Source organism: Vanessa atalanta, chromosome 15 (assembly GCF_905147765.1).
Source record: "Vanessa atalanta chromosome 15, ilVanAtal1.2, whole genome shotgun sequence".
Taxonomy (NCBI): domain Eukaryota; kingdom Metazoa; phylum Arthropoda; class Insecta; order Lepidoptera; family Nymphalidae; genus Vanessa; species Vanessa atalanta.
Window position 1 is genome coordinate 3,247,188 of NC_061885.1, and position 17,319 is coordinate 3,264,506.

Consider the following 17,319-nt stretch of genomic DNA (forward strand, 5'->3'; position numbering starts at 1 on the left):
CCCTGTATAGTATGGTAGTTCTTATTTTGAAGACTGAGTTTGTTACTATTATAATAAATATTGCAATAAAGTATGAAATGAAATGACTGGTTATTATCAAAGAAGCAAAGTTTTGAAAAGAAATCAGAAGAAATAAATTTATGGTCATAACAACTAGCATATAATTTTGTGGTATATATTTCTGAATATTGGTTTATCAAATTAACTTATGTTATGCTTGTTTTCCTTAAACTTACCTTCGTAATATTTTAGCAAAACCTTGTATATCTTAAATTTGCTTTTTAGCATAAACATAAAGTTGTTATAGCTATAGCAGAGGCGATGACCAGAACAAGGTCAACGGTTCTGTGTATTTAAAAAAAATAACTGGCCTATCATAAATTCCAAATGTTAACAAATATTTATAAATAAGTAACAAACTGTAAATGTCCCACTGCTGGACTAAGGCCTAATCTTAAGATGTTTTTCTTTACAGAAAATGTTGTAGTGCTTGGCCGTCTTTGAAACCATAATTCATGTTTTATAATTCTTTCTTCAGTACTTGGTACTTGAAAGCCTTGGGGATTTAAACTTAACGTTTTAATTTACATAGCTTTATTTTTTTTAACAAAATTAACTTTACATTGCACTCCTTATATGTGAAACTCTTTTCCGTGTACTTATTAAACATTTAAATATTTCAGAGAATAAGAAATAATGAAATTTATACATTAAGAAAAAAAATGTGCTTTTAGCTTTATTCATTTCTCTAGAATCTTCACACAGAAGAAAAATCACTTTATAAAAATGAGTATTTTTTAAAGTACAATAACATATTATATGAGTACAAGAAAATATAATTAGATTGTCAAAAGCACCACTTATTTTTATACAACACGGTCAATAGTAAACCTATTTTTTTGTTACAACAATAATATGACTGCTCATTTAAGTGTCAAGTACAGACATTTAACAAAATTATAAAAAAAATAACACAAGACTATAATTAAGTAATAAAAATTTCAACAAATGAAATAATAACTGCATAAGTTATTAAAACAACACAATATTTTATTGTGATAATTATCACATCGTAAAATTTGATCCGAAACAAACTCGAGAGTCTTTACATTTCAAGGGTAAATATGTAAAATACATATTGACATAAACATGAAATATCTTTAACAAGGAACATTACATAAAACATTTAGTTATGTTAATATGCTTTTGGTATGTGTTAATTTTAAAATATTATTATTCAACGTTTTGATCATCCTTTGATTCAATTTTTTTTTCCGGAGACACTGCATCTTTGCTTATTTTATCTTGACCTTCTTCACTAATATTGTTCGTATCTGTAGTCATAGCTGCCAAAGAATCGACCTTTTCAGGTATTGTTGATGCCTCATTAGAAGTTTCTAGAGTTGAAATATTTTTCTCAGGTGTTAGCGTTTGATTCTTGCTTGATTCACTGGACTTAATACTCTCATTTAAGTTGTCTTTCTCTTCTTCATATGATTTGTTTTCTATTATTGTGTTACTACTACTTATGCTTTCATTCAAGTCTTGCTGTGACGAATTTAAGTCTTCGGAATGATTCTGGTTGCTAGGTGCATCAATTGCTTTTTCATCTACCAGATCGGCTTCGTCGGCGATATCTGGTGAATCACTTTTAAGTACAGAGCTTAGGTCTGTACCATTTAATAATAGTCTTACTAGAGATGGTTCTTTGAGGCTATCTAAAAATTCTATTTGGAATGTTACTAGCTCAGCAACTAAATCGTCGAGTTTTGATTTGGCGGATTCATTTGAAACATCATCAGTAAATCCAGCTAGACGGCAACATTTACCCAATGGCTCAATAATTGCAATATCCTCAGGTAATTGTCTGAATTTTTCACATTTAGCTTTGTTGCCGTAGTCAATAAATTGCACGTGATATCCTGTGTCACAAAACTCTAAGATCTTAGATCTGTACCATTGTTGGTCTTCATCCCAGAAAGCAGCACATATAGAGCCCACTTTCAGCTCCGTGATAGGTTCGAATTCTTCACCTTCCCTTAATTTCTCTGTAATTTTATCAAGATTGGATATAGAGTCATCTAAGTGTACGTAAAACTCATCTAAAGAGTTAACATAACAAATTTTTCCATTAGCATTCAAGTCTTGTCCTACAGGAGTAGGTCTTTCAGAAGCTGGGTGTTCTTCACAGAGTCCAACCAGCTCCTCAGTAACTGATTTCCCTTCCAGATAAAGTTCTACTATAGAAATGTCACCTGAGGCAATAAACTGTACATTAAAAATAGTGGCTCCTTCAGCAGCCAAATCATTAAATTTGATCTCAGATTTTCGTGACCAAGTTTTTACATCACGAGGCTTTTGTAGAGCACACTTTCTAGAAAGAGCCGGTTTAACTTTCAGTTCATCAGGAAGACTACGTAATTCGTTTGCAATTGATGCATTTCCGTAATCCATGAATAACACTTCTGTGCCTTCAGAACCGTCAACAATCACTTGTGCCCTGTACCAGGCACCATCTTCAGGATATTTAGCAGCACACAAAACGCCTTCTTCTTTTTCAGTGAGTTCAGGGAAGTTTTCGGCATCAATCATCGCTGCCTCCATTGATTGTAATTCTGGAGCTGCAGTTTCAAGTTGAATCCAAAATTCGGACGGAGAATTAACATGACTAGCGAAACAAGAAGGTAAATCACCGCATTCCGTTTCCTCGGATCTAGTAGCATGGCCTTCTGAAACTAATTTATCGGTTACGTTTTGGCCATTTACGAAGATATCTACATAAGTTGTGACATCTTTAAGAACGATCAGTGCATCTACAGGCGACGATACATCACCAACAAGCTGTGTAAAGTAATCGGATGCCGGCTCCGTCCATTGCCCAGTTCCTGTCGGTATCGCATTTACACTAGACTTAATGGCATATCGTTCGATTTCTTTCAAATGTTCTGGGATAATTTTTAGTAATCCGGGCTGATTATCTAAAACATCAGTGTTGCCATAGTCAATAAAACGAATGGTTGTTATATCCGAATCTGAATCGAGAATCTCTGCTCGGTACCATTGATCATCTGCTAAATATTTAGCAACACATATTGTCCCCATTTCTCTGGTTTCAATATCGGTGTAACTATCTGCATTACTTTGCAATTCTGCTTGGATTTCTTCTATTTTGTCTACTTTATTTAACATTTGTAACCAAAAGTGTCCAGGTGTATCAATATGACTAATGTAAACTTGTGTACAACCTTCCGGTAGTGAAATTGGCTCTTCGACAGGAACTTCGGTTGTGGGTTCTTGGGGAGTTTCATCAGAAGCGATCTGAGGGGCAGCTAACTTTTCATTAATTAGTTTTATAGAAAGATCGACACCGTCTAAGTGTAGATTTGCAAGCCATCCATCATTACCAAATGCAAGAGTGACCTGAATTTCTTTTTCAGTTGTCCATTCTAGTAGCTTACTAATAGTATCATCCTGTAGAGACACAAGACCCAAGCTAGCGACTAGAGCTAAAGAACACGGTTCAAAGAATTTAGAATCGAGTTTTTTGAGCGATTCTTTAGACACCGTTTCCGAGTTACCATAGTCTGGGAATTGTACTTTCACTTCAGTCTCAGATGAGCTAAGTATAGTTCCTCTATACCAGTTACCGTCAGATGATTTAGCTGCGCATAATGCATCTGCTTCAAATTCAGTTAGAGCCTCAGGTGTACCTGTTAATAAAACCAAAGTTAAATATCTCATAAACAATTAAATGCAATCATAAAAGCTAATTTAAACGTATTTTACCTTCTTCGTAGAATTTGTATAAATCTTCTAAGAGTTGAGCAATCTTATCACCATCGGAAGATTTTTGCAAATAAAATTCGTTAAGATTTTCTATATGTGACAAATAGGCGTTTCCGAAATTGTAATTGAACACGGCTCTCGTACACAGGGGCACTACTTCATCATAAGCTCCATCATCCGGCTCGAATATTGCTATCTTATGACCAGTTAATCCGTCATACAATGTTGAAATCAACCTAAAGATAAAAATAAAACATAATTTGATTCAAAAGTGCTGCAAATATTCCATTACCGGGTTAAAGACTTCTCTCCTAATAAGGAGATTTGGAAATATTTCATAATGCAGCTCCAATGTATTGATAGATACATATTTGGTACATTTTCATCAGACTCATTCTGTTTTATTCACGAGTTTTCTTTCATCGCCAAGCAAGAAGTAATTTATAAAGACAAACCAAGCACATGAAAACTCAATAGTTTTTGCCCAGGCTTACGCAACATTCATTTAACACTTGCGTAATCTGGTTATTTCTCGTCTATAAATGATTAGTGGTTTTTTTTTTATAGAATTTAATAATTATAGATTAATTAATTTATTTATTTGTCTCAGCTATACTGCTACTCTCTTTTTAATGAACGCATAACTATATGGAACTATTTGTTTTGTTATGCAATGTTTTGCCTAGTCGCCAATTTAATAGAGAATGCTTAACCAACTGAGGGATTTTACGGAATACTTTCTCTAGCACCAGAATAATTTATTATTTAACTGTACTTTTCATAATGTAATACTAACGAGATCTCTTCAACGTTATTAACGAATATTATAAACTTGTTTCCAGTCAGTGTTTTCTTCAGGTCATCAAGAGATATTAAAGTTTTCGAGTCTTTTGTATAATTATTTAGACAGCATCGTAGAGATTGATAATAGTAAACACTCAGTTCCGTTGGTAGTATCATTAGCTGAAAAAATAAAAATACAAGGAAATTATTATGTCGATCGTTACTTTAATAGTGAGTGTTCTTAAGAATTCCGATAATCCTTAGATATATTTATTTATTTAGAACCATCAGCAATCACTACACTTACACATGTTATACATAAAAACATATTAATACTCAATTTCAAGTGCGACTCATTATGACGGCCACAACATGCATTTTAAGGTACAATATTCAGGTATATTTTTTTACTAAAATAATTGTATATTACTAAAATACTAGAGATTAACAACATTACATTAAAAAAAAGCAATAAATATTATAATTCACAAGTGCAGTTATATAATTTATATATGTATATATACCTTATCCAAAGTGGTAGTAATAGAATTCCCGTAATCTGGTAAAATAGCTACTATATTGTCGGTATCCGAGACATCGTTAAGTATTGCGCGATATACTTTATTGTCATGTTTAACTGTACAATGGACTCCGTCTAGAAGACTCTCAGCAGTCAGAGGCGTTAACTGTAAATAACAGTTAAAGAATTAATTAATTACAATGCATATAATAATTGACTTTCACAAAATCACAGTTATTGGCACGTTTGTATTACCTTAGCCTCATCGAAGCTGGCTATGGCACTTTCAACCAAGTCAGCTTTATCCAAATCAAGTTGAACGAAAAATTTATCGAACGATTCCACGTGTGTCACCCTGCATAGTATTTGTTGCCCAACAATGATTGTCAAGTCAATTGCCTCATCTGAAAATGTACCATATAACACTATATAAAATATAAAACATACTCAATATGTAACTTAAAATGTCACAAATTAACCTTTCAAAGTGACCGACGATTGATTTTCCGACATAATAGCTAGCTGCTTTTCAACGAGTAGATCGGCTACACTAGCGCCATTGTTCCATAGAGATACCTTGTACTGATCTTCTACACATTCTTGGAACACGCACTGGTAACGTGGGGCGTTGAAACAAAGATCTATTTCTGGATTTGCCTTCCAATCGCCATCCTTAGGGCCTACACCAGACAGAGAACAATGAACAGCCATCTTTGGAAGCTCCATCAATTGTTCCTCCATTTGCCAAATATCTTTTGCATCCACGAGTTGCTTGTTACCAAAGTCCACGTAACGAACTATGAACTTTGAGAACGGCTGGACTGAGACTATTGTTGCTCTATAGAGTACACCATCAGACGGGTATCGAGCTAATACCGACGCACCAACTGGGACGTTTCCAGAATAAGACTTAACTCCTTTATATAATTCGGGAATCATGTGCATCATTTCTAAAAATTTAGGTTGTAACGATAATATTTGTGTGTAAAAATTTTCTGGTGAGATTATCCACGTGACGGACACTTCATGCTGTGATCCTATTTCGACGGACGGTTCAATAAACGGTGTCTCTAGGGGTAGCGGTTTGGTTAATTCTTTGTATTGAACTTGACTAAACTTGCCCCGAGGTTTGTATGGCGGTGCTCGGCCGTTACGTTCTCTTCCGCTATCTTGAGACCGGAAGCTCCTTTCGGATCTTTTGTCACCGTCGGAAGCAAATGAACGGTCATTTCTTTCAGCTCGCTCTCGTGGCGAGAAATTACTTCTGCCTACTCGCTCTCCTCTGTCATGCCTTTCGCCTCTATCGTATCTTTCTCCTCTTTCGTTTCTGTTATCTCGCTTTTGGTTCCAGTTATCTTTCTTGTCACCCCAATTATCACGTCTCTCACCTCGATTGTCCCTTCTCTCGGGTCTAAAGTTTCGATTGCCGCGATCATCAGTCCTGTGGTTTTCATCTTGAGTGAATCTATTATCACTGCAAAGAAACAAATATTATATACAATCCATTCCAATAGAAAGATCCATATAGAGATTATTGTATTAACTTTTATGTGATAGCAGTGCCAAGTGAAAATATATAAAAAAAAAACTAACATTACTACTAGAAATAAATTAATTGTTAACAATAGTCGTAGTATAAATTAAATAAAAATATTCAACAAAAGAAAGAGAAATCGGTTATCCGCTGGAAGATACACAACATTCCACACCAAGCTTCTACAGACACGAAAGACAAGTGAAAACGAATGATAATGAAGATCGTGCTGAAACGACAAAAAACTTGAAATATCAGTGCATGTAAGAAGCAAACTACATACAAAACGTCTCTAAATTGAGTAAGAGAATGTTTAATAAAATAAATTGCGTCATAATTGACAATGCAAGTCGTAATTTCATACTTATTAAAATAACTTTTGAGTTTATATAACAGAACGCTTTGTATGTAGTTTCAGATAAGTTGCAACGTACAATGAAAATAATCAAACGTTACAAACTGCTGCGTGACCAAGCGTGACGGCAAGCAAATGGGGCGAGGAAACACGAACGATTCAACTGTTATTTCTTGTTTTTTACAAATTATTATAACTGTACAATATCATTTATCCATGTCTGTTAATTAACAAAGAATCAGTTACTTCGAGTGCAAACATTTATATAACATTAAAACTTATGTTTCGGTGATTAAATTATTATACATAAGAAAGTTGCCAATGACGTGTGATATTATCTGTGACGCAGTGCTGTACATATTACGAAGCGTTAATTGCGTGGATCAAAGCGATACACTCAATACCGTTTCAATCTGTCCTGTATGGAGGTGGCCCTTTGTTGGCCGGTATGCGTATGCGATTGCGCGTCTAACGAAGCGGCTTCAGCTGCCTGTCTTAGTCGTTTGCCAACACCACTTCCTTCCTTCTTCCACGCGCCTCTTTTGTCTTGAAGCTCTGTCCTAGGTTTTCTTCTGTTGATACATCGTTATTTGCTAGCATAATAAACTTTCAATATAAATATATCGATATAACTGTATTAATTTAAACTCATGTAATATTAACAATGAATTAAAAGGTAATTTTATGATCTTTTTGGATGACAATTCAAATTAAATTTAACCAACGAACTGTTATATTGAAATAATTCAGCAATAGTTGTCATTTATAGTGTGACATCATGATGTGGAATAAATATAGAATATAAATACAGAAAAAGATCAAAAACTCGGTAGTAGTTCATATTTATTTAGTAGTCTTGTTTTAATCCTTGGCATGTAAACATCAAACTGATTATCTGTATATAAAATATACAATAATAATTATAGTAGTCAATCTTCCCAACGAAGATTATATAATAATTGAACATCGATTTTGTTATTATAGTATTTTATCTTCATGAATTCGAATATGCACCGTTTTTAAATTTGATTGCTTCGTTGGTGTTGATATTGATTATACAGATTAAAAATAAACATTTATAGACAACAATCTAGAAATCCTTCGTCGAGGAAACAGAATAATAAAGTCTAAATATTAAATAGAATGAGTGCTTTTGCGTATATAGATATTCTCACAAACAGATATTGTGAGCAATTATTCATAGGTAACTTCAAAAACGATTACAATACGCATAGTTTTGCATAAAATCGTTATAAATACAATTTATTCATAAACGAACTTCTTGCATAAACTTGCACACAAATAAAATTAACTGATACGCTTGCTCTATACTAAACTTTTTGCTCTTATTAATAAACACTAGTGCATTCAATTGGAAAAAATTACAAGGAAAAGTAAATTAACGCGCCGTTTCGAAACCGAACTGAAATTGAAGGCTAGCTATTTTCTAGTCGGTACGTGTAGCGTTTAAAACAGCTTTCTTTTTATTGTATCATTTGATTGAATACAAAACATAGTATGTATGATAACAGAGCATGTGCCTATTGAGTTAAATAAAAAAAGGCATATTACCAAATATAATAAGGATAGGATATTGCGATATATAGATTGTAACATTTTAACAGTATTTTTTTATTTTTAATGTGAAAACAAAAATTGCGCATCTTGCGGCCTGACGGGTATGCCGTGACGACAAACGTCATGACACGATATACCATTAACCCTCTCCGTCACCGCTCCCCACTCCTTTGCATACGGTGGGCATCGGTGGTTATTAATTTTATTAAAGTAACTATGGTTTTTTTTTTTTAATTTCAAAAACCCATGAATTTCTATTTTCAAATCTGTCGAACGTCCCATTTTATAAGTACATAATAACTCCTGAATACACTGTGTATAGTTATTTTCAAGCAAGGCACTCAATATATGCTGTTCTAATTTTAAATTTAATTTTTATTTAACAATCTCATCATAACTTCTTTGCGCAACAATGAAGAAGTGAGCAAAAAAATAATTAATCACATTTCCATAACGAACTAATTATTTCCTAAGAATCAACCATAATTCGAAATGTTTATTATACGATAATCGTTTTTATATTTTCCTGCACTTTCTCAATTCACTCATCTCACATCATATCCATTATAAATGTACCTGTTTCAGTTTTCAGAAAATAAGTTTTAGGTAGATTATCTCAATTTAAACGAATGTAATAAAGGTGATGAAATATTTTTGCATTTGATAGCCAAAGTCTAGACGAAGTTTATGCCTTAAAGATACGACCCTTGTCCTTTAAAAAAAATGAACGTTATATAATTAAAAACGAATTAACAGCGCGAGCGCGCAATGCGATGCGGTTATAAATAATCCGATTTCTTTTAAATTAAACGGCCGGTGAAATCGCTGGTCACAGCTAGTGTATTGTATGTAATATGTTGAACATTAGAATTGTGATATCGTCAAGATAAAATTAGATAAGAATTTTCACCTGTAAGAATCTATCATTTACAAAAAAATCAATTGATCCAAATATAACACAGTAAGTAGTTGCTTATTAGTAAGGGCCGAACACACTTGTCCAAACAAACTGCACCGCGACGCGATCTGTAAAGCTACAGTCGCATATGTGACTAAGCGATATTACTTATACAAAATTATCTTCGTTTGGTTGAACCGGTATGTTAGATCCTGGAATCATATCTCACCTTTCCCTCGCGTTGTCTCTGTTGGGCCTTGCCGGCGGAGGCATGGTCTGAGCGTTTTCTTCCCAGTCATCTTCGTTATTCGTGGGAGGCGGAGCGTTGTTTTCACGAGGTCTCGGTGGACCACGTCTGATGTAAGATTTAATTGTGACATCAAAACAGTGTTTATAAGCTGACCATCATAGCCAATTTATCTTCTACAAAGCAACATTAAATATCTTATAAATAATTGACAGCTCTATCTGTATTTAAAAGGCTCAAAGCATACTAAAAATAGGATTCGTAAAAAAGCAAAGGATATTTAGGTTTTCGTGTAGAGATGAAATTTGATTATACCGATTGGTATACCGGTCGAGCCCTTTAGACTTACTACCATCAAGAGAAATAAAAAACACTATAGGTATTCCTGTCGTAACTAACGACTAGGGGAAATATTTTTACCGATCAGTTAAACCGATGCACCGTTAAAATTCCCATGGTGGATCCGTTTTAGGAAAATGATCGTAAAAACTACACCTTAACAAATACAAGATGAATGACGATGAACAGTTGAATTCTTCTTGCTTTTATAGATTTCGATAATATTTTAAATGTTTAAATACAGTGTTACCACACAGTCATTTAGTCATTCAAAGAACAAATCGGTTCGTTGACAAAGTCAAGATTAATTGTCGCCCGTGGTTTCGTTCGTTCATTTTAGGAGTTTGTCATCACGTGCTAGACATATAAAAGTAGCATATCCTTGGTGTTCAACCTTGCTTCATACCAAAATATCATCTAATTTAGTTCAGAAAGAGCAAGAGACATACAGTCTCTCTCATATTTATAATATTAGTATACATTACATTTTTAAAGTAGATTCTTTAATTATACCAAACATAAGGATTTGTATTCGTTACCTTTTTTGTCACGTATTTCAGTTACCTGATTAATACTAAGTAAGATTATTTATTTTTTATCATAAATGCACGTACAAACATTCATAGTTTTAATTATTCTAATTAATTTATGTTTCGTTTTATTATAAAACCGGTATGGTGGGAACGGATTTAGTTTTGCTTAAAAATATATTAACAAACGTATTATTATAATAGTTATTGCGTACTTATATGAAACATTCATATATTGTTATTCAAATAAATATTTGAATTTTGACTGAAATGTAGATAATAAAGAATTTGACCATTGTGACCATGAGTGATATTATTGAAGCTAGTCGTAGGTTATTTCTTCTAAAACGATATTCATTAACAAAGCAAAAATATATATACATTTTTATACAAAGTGCAATCTAGTATCGATAACGATTAATTAAAGAATCTTATTTGATCAATCTCATTGAGTGCGATGGTTTCAATAGCATTGGTGAATTACATCGGAAATAGCAAATTATTTATTAGTGTCTAATTACTTTTAATTCCAATAAATGTACGCACTATTTGGTAAATTTGCGTGCTTAATCAATGGTTATATTTAATAATAGTAAAGTATTATCACGATATAATATTAGGTATCTGAATGCTATAAATAATTGATATGTAATACAATTAATAATAATATCACTAAAATTAAGATTTCTAAATGTTATTATTTATTATTTGTAAAGAATTAATACTCTGAGACAAATATTTTAAAATAAATTCAACGTATACATTATTAAAATGTCTTACCTAGTTATGTACCAAAGGCTTGAGCTATATATATATTTACCAAGTCAAAAATCTACCATTTACTTACAAGTCTAGTCTACGAAACTATCATTAAAAAATGTTTGTACATATGTATGTAACAGTTTTGACAGATCGCTTCTAAAACTATTGAGCCGATAATTTTCTATGAGGTTTTGTTTACATAATATGCTATAGTTAAAAAATATACAAAAAAGTATACATGTGTATACGATAACCTATCGTAATGTGAAAGGTATAAAACTGTTAAACCCATTTTCATGTAAATAAGCTTTGATAAAAGAAAATTTACCGCAAACGGGGAATAAAAAACAAACCTTAAAGTAATAAATACTACATATAAATATATCTTACCTTTCGCCTCTTTCGGGCTTCGAGCCGTATTTTTCACTGTGACGTCCCGCGCCTGATCTCTCGAAGCCCTCCTTTTGATCTCTGAGACAGAAACGACCACTTCAAAACTATAATCTTGTGACATTTTACATCCTTACAATCGAAACAATAAAGCGTTATCACTGCATCTATTATGATATATTTCAATGTAAATTCCATATTTTACCTATACCAGTATCTATACATGTTGTATGTACGAAATCTCGCATCAACTAAAAATTTCATTCGACGAGTTCAAAGACCGCGCACGAAGGCCACAGTTACCATGACTCAGGATCCATTATACATTTTTTGTTACAGTTTAAAGAAAAAGTTAACTGAAATTTATTTAGACCAAAATATTCATTACAACGATTTTATATGACTTACGTAATTAATTTAAAGTATTCACAGGAACCGTTATTAAGAACGAGAAATTATAGATGCAACAATTTAAACGATTTGAAAGAACTCTTAACTAAGACGCAAGTTATAAATTATTGTACTTAAATGCTTACAAATAATACGAAAATATGATTTCTTTTTGTCGATTTTTTCTCTCCATGGTAACTTGAATTGTAAAATAAACTGTATTACATAAACATATAATAGTACTAAGACTGTTACGTAGTAGTAAACAGAAAGTGTCAATTAAATTGAAAGTTTTATTACGATTAGTACGTGATATGTTAAATGTACCCTCTTTAATAAATCGTTCAAGATTCAAGACGTCATGAAATTTCAATAATGTTTTAATAACAAAAAATGTTTGTAAAAAAAAAAAATAGAATAAATTAATATTTTAACAACAAACCAAATGAAACAAGAAGTACTTATTATCGTAAATATAAAACTTAAATGGTGTATAACACGCCAACGAACTAAAGAAACAATTGAATAGTTTTATAAAATATGATATCCTGCAGAAAATCGGCCATGTGAATGAAACGCGGCGAGTGCAGCAAACTGAGCAGAAAACATTATTGTGCAGAAGTGTGTGCGCAAGCAAAAAGTGCGCTATAGTCCCTCTTATAAAAACCAGCCGGTGAGTTCAGGCACCAATGTCTTAGTTTATCGAGGCGCAGCAGTGCAAACATTACTAATTTCAAAACTCCGGGATGACACTGATGTTATCTATAGGCTCAGTTAACGTACGGTTTATGTTAGCGACTTAGCGATACGAGACAATTATAACTTATGAGATATACATAATAGATATACAATAGCAGTTTGTTTACATAAGAGTTGTTTATGCGTTCATGTACAAAGTTAACACCTATGCATTTTGCGTGTTAGGTTTCGTATTTCGTAACAAAATTACTTCCCTTTTTGTTTCGATAATTTGTTTTTGCGAATGTATATATGATGCATGTATGTAAATTACTTATTTTGGGAATGTAATAAACACTGAACAGAAATATTGAAATTATTAGATTTAAAAATTGTAGTGTCTCATGTTCATAAATGGAGTCTAACCTGGTTTCTGAATAAACAAGTATAACAAGTACCAAGAATGTTTACTTACCGTCCACGGAAGCTGCTTCCTCTTTGACTGAATTCCTCTCCATCCCTACGTCTCTCATCTTTGAAGCTCTTTTCGCGCTTGAAACTTCTTTTCCTACTGTCGTCAGGAACACTACTCTCCGGAGAACTGAATGGTTCTGGAGCATCTTTACGTACCGGTGTTGTCGCTTTAGCCTGATTACAAAATTATATATTTCCTGTATGTATGTAATACTTTCCTTGCAAAACTTATTTCACTAAGTATTCTGTACAAATACAGAATTGTTTTATATAAAAGTTTATCTTACACAAATAATTATAACAAAGAAATATTTTTATGTAGTTCTCTCAGTTGACTTATTTTATTCAAAGCAGTTTTAAGTTAAGAAGACAAAACTTTAACAAAAATAATTGATACAAAAGGTTAAAGCAAAAAAAAATAGTAATCAACATCTACATAATAATACAAATTCACCTCAATTGTGTTGCTTCTTGGTTGAGACAGCTGGTTCATTTTTCTAGCCACATCCAGTGGTGGGGTAACAGTGTCATCAATCAAAGTAACAAGCATAGTGTCATTGGACAAAACACCACCGATGTGTGCCATTAGAGTTTTCTCTAAAGCTAACATTTCCAATTGGTTCGATGTCTTGGTTTCTATCGGTCTGTTTTCAAACCCCTGTCAATAAATACAATCAGTCAGTACCATATTGAAATTTTTAGTACTTCAGTTTGTAAATAGATTTTTGTGTCATAGCAAATATATAAAAAAACTGTTTATTTAAAAAAAAAATATATAACCTACTTTAAGCGCACATTTCATGGCTTGTGCAGGCAGTCTTGTCAACTCCGGTGTAATTGTTCTTAAGTCTGAGATGTCGACTTGTTGCTCATTACCATAGTCCACATAGGCAACAACAACTTTGTTCCCTGAAGTTTCCATAACCATTGCTCTGTACCAGTTATCATCATCAGGAAACCTTGCACAGCATACAGAACCCACGGTTAGCTCTCCTGGTGATGAAGTATTTTCACAGTGGTTTTTAACAGCACCCATGACAGCCTTAAGATCATCAATTTTGTCAGACAATTGTACATAGAATTTTATACAACTATCTACATATGACACTAATACTGATTGTTTACTCCCTAATGGCAGCATCTCCATCCACTTAAATTGCAATTTATCTTTCATATTTGCCATTAACAATTCTATTATACTTTTGTTGTCCAAAAACAGCTCTCCGTACTGAATCAACGGTGGTCCTTCCGGTGACACTACTCTTAAAGTCAAAACCTTACCATTAACTAGTTGCTTAAATGCCTCATTCAAATGCGGGCTTTTCTGTAACTTCTTTACACCAGATAAACAAAAACGCATAGCAAAAACATTTGGCTTAACAAACTCCTCAGGAATATCAAAAATATCATAGTATGACACCATTTCTGTATCTCCAAAGTCCACAAAGAATAATTTACACTGAGATCCAGACAAATTCATTACAATTGCTCTGCAAATTATACGATCTCCAGACATTCTACCAAGACACACTGTTCCAATCATAGGAGGCTCTGTGAGGCTACTGTGTGGCCTTCTATTTATATCATCCATCATGTCTTGCAATTTTTTTGCATCTGATACAAGTTGAACAGCAAATAGCTCAGGGCCTTCTTCAGCAAAAGATACAAATACTTTGTGCTGTGAATTAACTTCAAGAAGTCTACTCTTGTAAGTTATAGATTTCTTAGGAGACGGTGATTTGTTTGTTATTGTAGATACTGATGGTGGTGTAGTAGGTAAAGCTAATGGAGCTGAAGTTTGAGCATTTTGTAGTTGACGTACTGGGGCTCTTAGATTCACCATGTTCCTTGAGGCTCTGTTGACTAGTAATCTCTGGCCCACCCCAGAGTTAACAGGGGCACCATTAAATGGTACTGTTACATTTTGATTCAAACGCATAGCAGACGCAGGGTTAGGGAAGTTTTGATTAATTAAGAATGGGACATGTTCCGTAAAAGGTGCAGTGTCAGTCAACAAGGTTGGTGACCAGCTTGTTCCATGCTGATTGTCAGCCATTTGCAACAGCAGAACTTCTTGTTTGGGTACCGGTAATGCAACTCCAAACCTTTTAGATACAAGATGTGTCGATAAGTCATTCCCTTTAAATTGTATTGATATAATTGGTAATGACATTGTTTGAGCCTCAACTGTCGCAGGGTATTCAGCGTAGCAGAGCAAACTCTGAAGTTTTAGAAGTAAAGGTTCGTCCCATCTTCCAGACGGATGCATGACACGAGATAAATAGTAGTCCGTGGCTTGGCCTCGTAATTGTAAAAACATAGGATCATAACTATCTAAGAAGCGTATAGTACTTAATGAAATAATGTCTTTGTTACCGTAATCAATGAAGTGCACTCCCACTAAACCGGTAGCGAGATTCGTCACATTAATAATTTTTGCTCTATAATAGGTTCCATCTTTATACTTGGCGGCACAAATTACACCTTCGTGGATAGCTGTTGGTGGTACCACTCCTACGCCCTGTTCTAAATTATTTCGAGCGGTTTCAAATAAGCTTTCGACCATCAGGGAAGATTGTTGATCTAGCTGACCACTTATCTTCAGAAAAAGACCTTCACCATCCACATGGGTCACGTAAAGTCTGAAAGATCTTTGAGCTTCTGCAGGTAGAGCCATGGCTTACACCTTTCTTCTGATAACGTTTTCTTAATGGGATAAATAAATACTTAAGCACATAACTCTTATAAGAAATTAAAGAACGTTTATAACGTCGGACAATAACACCATAAATCTTTAAAAAAAAACACTTTCTTTTCCGTTTACGTTTTTAGCTAACATGGCGCTTCGTTTGATTCGTTTGCATTACTTTTTTAAAGTTGTCTATGAGATAGTGTATTAGTGATGTCTAATCACTGATGATTAGTTCGATTAATTGAATAACATCTATATCGTATGTAGATTCTGATATAAATAAAATGTAGAGTTATTCTAAATTATCCATAAGCTACGGCCACACTCGTGCAATTTAACGAACACAACGTTCATAGAGGATATTAAGTGTAACTTGCGGTGGTAGTGGTTGTGAATTGTAATTATAGATTATTTATTTATTTTAAATCATAGTTAAACGTAAAATGTATTGTTTATTTAATTTAAATTTATATATTATAAAATCAATCATTATAACATATTGTTCAACGAAATAACTCGAATATTATAGCCATTTTTAGTAGCTTAGACTAGTTATCTAATAAATAACACAAAAGCGTATTAGTACATACAGTTTTATTTTAAATATTTCTTACTGCCATCATCATTATTTCCTCAGTATAAAGTTCCTTTAAAAAGAGTGCAGCTCTCTTTTTGTATTAAATAATGTTTTCTTAATATGAGAAACTGAATAACATTCTATTCTATATTTTCAAACCTAAAAAAACATCGGTTATATTAAAAGTGCTTATTTTTTTCTAAATTTGAGAACATAACAAATATAAAAACCAAAGCCATTGAAATTAATAATTGATCAGAATCAGATTTTGTGCAAATTTTAACAACCATTAAAGTTAAAATTAGTTATAAATAAGAAAGTAACTACTTTTGTCTGACTTTTACGCCTTCGCGGCTTAATCTCTGAATGTTGATGTAATTTGATACCAAGCAGATTTGAATCCTAAAAAAGGACAAAGGCTATTTTTAGTTAAAGATGATTAGTGTAAAACCAAGGTCTTGCAGTATGCCGCGGGTCCAACTATTGTAAAATACAAATACTTATATAGAATATACTATAGATTCAACATTTTCAACGATTGTTGTGATCCCCATATAAAACGAATAAAATAATCCGTCAAATGTGTCGAATGCGGTTGGTCAGAGTTCATACTTTATAGCGACAGTCTGTAATCATCATATAAAAAAACATTAATTTCAACAGTATACGTATTATTATATTTTGTTTAAATAATGAGTACACCTATGTGTGTATACATTTAAGAAGTTTTTTATCCATTTCATTCAGTAACAATAAAATTTGTCATTACTGTAAAAATCTAATTAC

General features: G+C 32.9%; 1 protein-coding gene across 3 annotated transcripts; it reads right to left on the reverse strand.

Annotated features, from left to right (window-relative positions):
• Positions 1-582: 582 nt before the first annotated feature.
• Positions 583-16,134, reverse strand: LOC125069388 (maternal protein tudor-like). Of its 3 annotated transcripts, XM_047678868.1 has the most exons (12): positions 14,049-16,134; positions 13,719-13,922; positions 13,266-13,438; positions 11,723-11,803; positions 9,684-9,809; positions 7,383-7,550; positions 5,569-6,563; positions 5,345-5,493; positions 5,094-5,255; positions 4,583-4,749; positions 3,787-4,022; positions 584-3,710 (listed from the first exon to the last, which is right to left on the reverse strand). In XM_047678868.1, the coding sequence occupies exons 1-12, from the start codon at positions 15,939-15,941 to the stop codon at positions 1,234-1,236; spliced, it is 6,831 nt and encodes a 2,276-aa protein (XP_047534824.1). In that variant the 5' UTR covers positions 15,942-16,134; the 3' UTR covers positions 584-1,233. The 3 variants fall into 3 exon arrangements, with proteins under 3 accessions (XP_047534825.1, XP_047534826.1, XP_047534824.1); XM_047678869.1 differs by lacking the exon at positions 7,383-7,550 and having other exon boundaries at positions 583-3,710; XM_047678870.1 differs by lacking the exons at positions 7,383-7,550; positions 9,684-9,809 and having other exon boundaries at positions 583-3,710.
• Positions 16,135-17,319: the final 1,185 nt, after the last annotated feature.